At 39.4% G+C, this 7,827-nt stretch overlaps 1 protein-coding gene across 5 annotated transcripts in view; it reads left to right on the plus strand.

Annotated features, from left to right (window-relative positions):
• The window catches only part of ddr2l (discoidin domain receptor family, member 2, like), a 34,760-nt gene extending 31,442 nt beyond the window's left edge, over nucleotides 1-3,318 (plus strand). For 4 of the 5 annotated variants that reach the window (XM_026186849.1, XM_026186851.1, XM_026186852.1 and 1 more), the window contains 4 exons: nucleotides 214-411; nucleotides 538-772; nucleotides 2,169-2,318; nucleotides 2,593-3,318. In XM_026186849.1, coding sequence (XP_026042634.1) covers nucleotides 214-411; nucleotides 538-772; nucleotides 2,169-2,318; nucleotides 2,593-2,727 — 718 coding nt within the window. In that variant the 3' untranslated portion in view covers nucleotides 2,728-3,318. Of the gene's footprint in view, nucleotides 1-213; nucleotides 438-537; nucleotides 773-2,168; nucleotides 2,319-2,592 lie in introns of those variants that run through there. The other variant, XM_026186855.1, reaches the window with a different exon arrangement.
• Nucleotides 3,319-7,827: the final 4,509 nt, after the last annotated feature.

Consider the following 7,827-nt stretch of genomic DNA (forward strand, 5'->3'; position numbering starts at 1 on the left):
GCAGACCATGTTATTTGAAGTGAGAGCAGTACTTGACTCCGTAGATGAGAATATATTAGGATAAACTGGTGTAAGAGCTTTAAGGGATGTGCAGGATCTATCTGTGCATCAGGCTTCGCTGTAACACTGAGAAATACATACCTGTAGTTGGTTCCTTTGAGTTGAAGAACAGATCTGGAAATGCTTCCTCTCCTTTATCTGTCCGTCGATCAGGAACGACTTCCTGAAGGAAATAAAGATTATGTCTCGTCTGAATGACCCCAACATCATCCGACTGCTGTGTGTGTGTGTGTCGTCCGACCCACTGTGCATGGTTACTGAGTACATGGAGAACGGAGACCTCAACATGTTCCTGTCGCAGCGGGAGATCGAGAGCACTCTTACACATGCCAACAACATCCCTTCAGTCAGGTTAACCATGCACACAGTTCGCACAGGTCATACATGAAAACAATCGAGCGTCAGGTTTCTAAACTATCTTGTTAGTGCACTTTTGATTCTCACCACTTTGAATCGCTTTCTGCTTCTCCACTTCAGCCTGTCTGACCTCCTCCATATGGCGGTGCAGATCTCGTCGGGGATGAAGTACTTGGCATCTCTGAACTTTGTGCACCGTGACCTGGCCACAAGAAACTGCCTGCTGGACCGCCGCCTCACCATCAAGATTGCCGACTTTGGTATGAGCCGAAACCTGTACAGCAGCGACTACTACCGTATCCAGGGCCGGGCGGTGCTGCCTATACGATGGATGGCCTGGGAGAGCATCTTGCTGGTAAGGTTTGGACGAAGGGAGTTGATTTAAGATACGATCTTTATTTTGCTCCTTTTAAACTTTACACCCCTGTCATGTGTTACTTTTTGGTGGAAGTTCTGCGGTTATTCTGCTGCTGCATTCAAAATCTTCAGATACTTGAATGAATGTTACCCTGATGATACTTTCCTCTGTATTAGAGAGCTGAGAGCTGCTGTCATATGAGATAAGCTGATACGTTTTCACAGGATTCTGTCTGTAAGCACTAATCATGATTCAGTAGCTTGAAGAACCATCTTTAAAGTCATACAGCATTTTTTTGCTGTATGACTTTATTAGTCTAATATAATTGTGCAGGAATTTTAGCCCACTGTTGTAGTTCTTAGGTCTTTTTTTTCCAAACTGGGAAAAAATCTGCTGGTAAATAGGTGGTTAGATATTATTGTATGTTTTTCACATGTTCGTACAGGATATTGTATTTGTTTTAAATGTTATGCACTTGTGTGGTACATGTATTTTGACTTTTGTTGCTATGATGCCAGGTCTCTCTTGGAAATGAGATTTTTAATCTCAATGAGATTTTTTACCTGGATAAATAAAGGACTAATAAATAATAATAATGATGATACTAATAGTAAAACAATTGCTGATTATGCTACTTAGCCTATTTTAACCCCCAATACTTCACACATACTACCAGCCAAGCCAGACTCTATGCAATGCTATAAATAGTCTTTTTCAAATGACTGGTAGTCTATAAATGTCTTTAATATTCAAAAGAAGAAGAGCTAAAAGTTCCAGAAGTTTATATAGGCTTGTAATTGTATTCAAACCCTGGGGACATTTGCCTAGATCAGTTCAGCGACTTATAAAAAACATGTACGTTCCCCTCACATCTTCTTTTTTAAAAATCAACAGCTGAAAGCAGTAAAACAGTTTTCCACAAAACAAATAACAAACTCTTTACAGTTGCTTGTCTTTAAAATTGCTAGATGCATAAATGCAAATGCAAACTGTTTCACTAAAGGAAGTTTAGCTAAGAGTTCTTCAAAAGCTTCCTGCCCTCCAGAGGAAGCACCAGTAGCGGTTTGCACACTAAAACAATGGAACATTTTTTTGCTGCAGTGTTTTCTTTCAATAACTTTCCTGTTCTGCATCATGAATGTGGTTGCATAAGTTTAATGTCTTTTGCAGCTGTAAAGTTAAGCGAAAAAACAATGGATCCAAGCGGACCCAAACCAGGTCTAAAGCAGAAGCTTTTATCATACGTTTTTATCGTATCGTATTTTTTTTGTAAGTCTCACAAAGCATCGCAATCAACATTTCATCAGCAGCTGTCTTCAGAGAGTCACTGAAAATAAGACAAAGTATTTTAAAGTTGGAGTGTTAAACTTTCAGATGTGATTTTTCTCCTCAGGGTAAATTCACCACAGCCAGTGACGTGTGGGCCTTTGGAGTCACCCTGTGGGAGATCTTCACTCTGTGTAAGGAGCAGCCCTACAGCCTGCTGTCTGATGAACAGGTCATAGAGAACACTGGCGAGTTCTTCAGGAACCAGGGCAGACAGGTGAGGCGAAACACAGGACAGAGTCACAGATTATTACCTTCTGTCACTGGATTAAATCATTTTGCCCACCTGAGAGTAAAACTGCAAACATTTAATTTAATTGCAACTGGATCCAAGACAGCTCATAGCAGTCTTTACAAACCTGGAAATCAGGACCCTTGTAAGTGCCTGCAGGATAAATTTGAGGGGCTACTAAACCTAAACCAACATTTGTCTTTTTTAACAAATCACTGGACTCTGTCATCACTCTTAATTCTCCCGTGTCCCTCACTAGATCTTCCTCTATGCCCCTCCACTCTGCCCACCTTCTCTCTTTGAGCTGATGATGCGTTGCTGGAGTCGCGATATCCCTGACCGACCCACCTTCGAGGGACTTTACCAAGCCCTGAAGCCCCACGTCAACCAGTGAGTCAAGGCTGCTGGGATCTGCTGGTTGGGATTTCCGTGGCGGTGGGACTCTTATAAGAAGACAGACTGACACAAAAGCACAGAGGACTGGAATTACAGTGCAGAGGGATTGTTGGTTTGCTTCACGGCACTAGCGACTCCCTTTTCTGAAAGACCAGGTGATGATGGAGGGAGACGTGACTAGTCAGCTCAGAGGAGAAAATATGGCAAGCTTCAGACCTTTTGGTCCATAGTGAACAAACCATTGGCAGTTTCATAGCTTCTTCTGTTTTTTTTACAGCCGCTTTACCCCAAGCCTTTTGACTTGTTTGTGCCAAAAGTTGCCTTAAACCATTTGTTTCCTTCTCTTTGACTTTTAGAGATTACAAAAAACTGGATAGTCCTTGTAGTTTCTCCTTTCCCTGTGGGTTTTTATTATTATTATCATTATTATTATTATTATTATTGTTATTATTATTATTGTAAAGCACTGTGTCTGTGTCTCTCAGTTATTCATGTTCATATATTAATCCACACTGGAGCTAGGGCTATAGGGTCAGATTTTAGTGTAGGATTTTATTTTTTAGATTTATTCTATTTTAAAATTTTGTTGTTTTGTGGAGTTTCACAATCGTTGGTCTTTTTTTTTTGTGGATATGAATGTTGGTCAGCTGAGGTTCACGTCGCGGTGCCAAGAAGCTGAAGAAACCTGTGTGGCTCACAGACTGAAAATCAGTCGGTGGGTATCTGTGGGAAATTCTGAAAAAAAAGAACTTAAAGCCACATGAGAAAAAAACTGAATCATGCCACTTTTGTTCCCTAAGAGACAAAAAAAATGTTGAAATGCAGTTTTAAAATAAAAACAGAATTGTAAGCATCTTTGTGAAGATGGGCATGATGGTCAAAATTTATTTTGATTTTTATTCAAAGTGCTTTGCATATGTAGCAAAATCGGTACCAGAGGGAAAGGTCATGGATGCCTGACCCTCAGATGCTGGTCACAGGGAGATTAACCAAGTGTCGAATACCAAGGTGTCATTTAACCTGTCGGTGTTTGTCTTTGGGGACCTGCAAAATATACATTTTGTGGATAAAAAAAATCAAAAAGCATATCTGATTTAAACGTGGGCACCACGTGGTCAGAGTTTAGTGCACACCAGCATGCAAAACATTAAAAAAGCAGGATTTTCACTCAGCACTTGGTTTGTCCTCTCAAAATGAAATTCAGGTTCATTGGTCACACACGTCAGTGACACACAAATGCAAATCTGATAGTTATGAGCCCTGCTTAGGCAGCCCATCTCTGTGGGGAGATTTAAAACAGGTATCCTTTTTGATTTTTGATGGGCATTGTGGAACTTTATGAATGCACCTTGCATATCTCCTTATTTGAACTCACAAAGCTGAAGGTGTTAAGCTCTTCTCTGGCTTCATGTAGTCGGTTTTATTCACAGAAATAAACTGCAGTAATACTTACTGCATTGCTGCACATGTAGATGTCTCACCATTTTATATGTCTAGTCTTCTGTAGTCTGAATTTGCTAGGATTTGAACTCCAGACAAGGCATTTTGTCTTGACTTAATGTACCATCTACATTTGGGGCTGTGAGTTCCCAAACTACTGCGTTACAACAAGGTTCACTGATGAGTGAAAGCTGATAGACTGTGGGCAAATGGAGGCCTTACACCAAGGCTGGATTTCCAACTAGGCAAAGCAGGAAACTGGGAAAAAGCCATTTGTCTGTCACCACTGGTTGTAGCTAAAAAATGTTTTAAGTGCTTCCAACACTGAGCAGGTATTTAACCGAAGAGCGCCCTGCAATAATAGTTCATTTTCTGACCCTGTGTAGTGGAATAACCCTGTGGCAGATTGTACCATTTTAGTTTAGTTTGTCCGTAGCGGAGCCTGTTCCTGAAGTTATATTTAATCAAATGTAGGTGTAAAGACTAATGTTTCAGCTCAGAGGATCTGATTACACGGTTCATATTCAAAGGCACGCTGGTCAGGAGATCAGTGTTAGCTATCAGTGTATGTTTTACATGGGGGCCACTTAACAGGTTCATGCATCAGAGAAGTCACTGCATCCAATCACTGCAGCACCTTTACTGAAAAAACCATAAAGATTTTTATGTTTAAAAAGCAATGCATTCATTCTGACTTTGTTTTGCATAGCATTCAGATGAGTCTTGTTTACAGAACTAATGCTGGATCGATGCAGACTGTAGACTGGATTTATTGTTCTTCTGTCAGGATGTCTTAGGAGTAATAAACTTTTAACAAAAAAAACCCAAAACAATAAATGTTTCATGTCCAAATGTTTCACGATGATTTCAGCTTCAGCCAAAACTGACAAACGATACGAGCGTTAGAATTTTCATGATTCTGTCTCATCTTCAAAGTGTTGGCATTAACTTTAATCCAAGTATCAGTCCTCACCTTCCTTCTTGCAAGATTAAAAATGTATAACCGATAAGGAAGTTCATGTCGACAGTGCAACGATTTAAGCGAGCAGTTACAGATATAAGGCCATACAGATTCATATAGATAGGTGACCATAGCCAGTGAGTATTTTGCACAACCTGACAAGGGAGGGATGGATCTGACTATGAAACTGAGGGATGGGTCGTAAGGAAGGCCCGTTTGCATAAGCAAAGCATACCCTGCTTTAAGTCCAGTTAACTCTAAATGAACCGTAGTTTACAAAATAAAATTTGTGCTGAATTAGGTCAGACTAGAAACTATTGAATAAGACTATAAACTACCTGGGAAAGTCTTTACTTCACAAATGAAGTTAGCTGAAGAGAGATTCTCATAGACTTCTGTACAATCAGACTTTTTGCCACTAATGGAGTTTCCTCTGGGAAATGGGAGGTTTGAGGTACTTTTGTGTTCTGTGCCTCATTTTTCAGACACAGAGACTCTTTCTGTCTTTTCTACAGTCTGTGGATGGTAGCGGACGGTGCAGCCTTTTGACTAACTAACTCAAGTGATGCTGATAGTGGCTATCATGTTAGTAGTAGCAAGAGCCGCTTTGCCCCCATGCTTCCTGCACCATTCATTTTAACATGACTCAATAAACTTCTGATGTGTCTGTTTTCAGAGTTCTTGTCTAATGTATAAAGGTGGTAAAGCATAATTTAATGTCTTTTTTTTTTTTTACTGTTTAGGTCACTCAGTTAATGTCAGTGTGTATTATTTGTATGCAGTACACATTTGCAGTATTTTAAATCCTCCCTGAGAACAAATCGTATAAAATTAAAAATGGCGCGAACGGAGAAAGACCAAACATGTAGATTTTTGAGTACATTTTTCTGTGTTTTGTTGTTGTTGCAGTAGTGTTTTGTTATCTGTACTGTATCTTACATTTCTTTCAGCGTGTTTGTGCGAGTGTTTAAGAGAAAGTGAGATACTGAGTGAGTCTTTTCAACATTCCCTTGAGCACTGGGAGCTAGTTGAGGTTAAAGTGGTTAACTGGATTTGCTCGGTTGTGCCAAATTATGTTAACTAAGCAAAAGAGGGAGTTGGGTTTTGTTGTTGTTGTTGTTGTTGTTGTTGTTGTTTTCAAGGCAAGAGGAAAGATGGACAGAAGGAAACCACTAAACTCAATCTCCCAGAGTCCTTTGCTACAGTGAGCCTGTGTATTTTGTTTTGGTTCCATTTGAGAAATCTTTTAGTTTGATAGTGTACAGTATAATTGGTCTATAATATCTCAGTGTGTGAATGCAGATTAGGTGTGGTAATTTTTATTAATAATTAATTGTCTATCTGAATTTATAGCTATTTCTGTTTGTTTTCCCTTTTTTTTTTTTTTACACAGGAATTCAGCATTTATGGACATTTTTCTGAACAAGATGTTCTGTTTTGTTTCCCTGTTGTGTTCACAGTAATTTCTCATCCACACTGTTTAATCTTTGCTCCCATCTTCAGTATGTTTCAGACACATATTGTACATAGGCTAGTAGCTGTTTATATTAATATGTAGGGAGGAGGAAGCTTGGTGTTCTCTGGTCCCAAGTGGTTTTCACTCTGTACTTTATCTCACTTTGGTTTGTTTTCCTATAATAAACAGTAAATGTGTCAAAGATGGGGTTTTTTCTTTTGTCTTTGTTTGTTTGTTTGTTTGTTTGTTTGTTTGTTTTTTTCATGAGTAGAGAAAACACTGCAAATTGAAATCTAAGCTTTTCAACAGTTGACGTTACAGTTTTCAGTCTAGACCACATCGATGTTCTGTACAGCAGGGGGCAGCAGAGAGATTTAAAACACACGTATACAGGACAGCCTATATGTGGAAATGAGTCCTAGAGAAGCTTTGTTGTTCTGAAGGAACACTGAAGGCCTGATTTCTGCACATTTTTATGCCTTTTGTTTCAGGTTTGAATGTTCTGTGAGGATTTACGCCTTTTTGGTTTTTTTTCCAAGAAAAATAAAGGTTAGCAGGGATCCAACACAATAACAGGGTCCGTGGTGGGCAGGAACTTTTTTGTGAATTAAGGCACTGGTAATAAAACGTAACAGCCAATGATTAAAAATGACAAATTTCAGGCTCTTTAAGCTCTACTTTGGTCTCAACCTCCTCGGGAAAATATGTCTAGAGTAACCGTGGGTTTACCAAACTATGTGGGTTACATTATTAAGCCAAGATTGTTGCATCACTCGCTCCCTGTTCAATGTAGAATTGAATTAAATCCTTCTCTTCATAAACAAGGTCTTGAATAATCAGGCCTCATCTTGTCTTAAAGACCTTAAGTACTGCATTACTGGGATATTTAAAAGTAGAATGGGAGCTTTCATGCCTCTCATTTGTGGCACTAACTCTCAGTTTGGATTCGGGAGACAAACACCCTCTTTCATAATGTGTTAAAGGTTTTCAGTTGGCTGGACTGCAGGCAGGCCAGTTTAGTACCTGGACTCTTCTACTACTTCTTCTACTATAGGTGCTGTGTGCGGTTTAGTATTGTCATGTTTAAATATGCAAGGACTTCCCTGGAATAAGACATCATCTGGATGGAAACATGTGTTGCTCTAAATCTTGTATATACCTTTCAGCATTGTTGATGCCTTTTAATGTGTGCAAACCACCAGTATAGGCACTAATGCAACCTCATACCATCAGAAATCAAA

This window comes from Astatotilapia calliptera, chromosome 12 (assembly GCF_900246225.1).
Source record: "Astatotilapia calliptera chromosome 12, fAstCal1.2, whole genome shotgun sequence".
Taxonomy (NCBI): Eukaryota; Metazoa; Chordata; class Actinopteri; order Cichliformes; family Cichlidae; genus Astatotilapia; species Astatotilapia calliptera.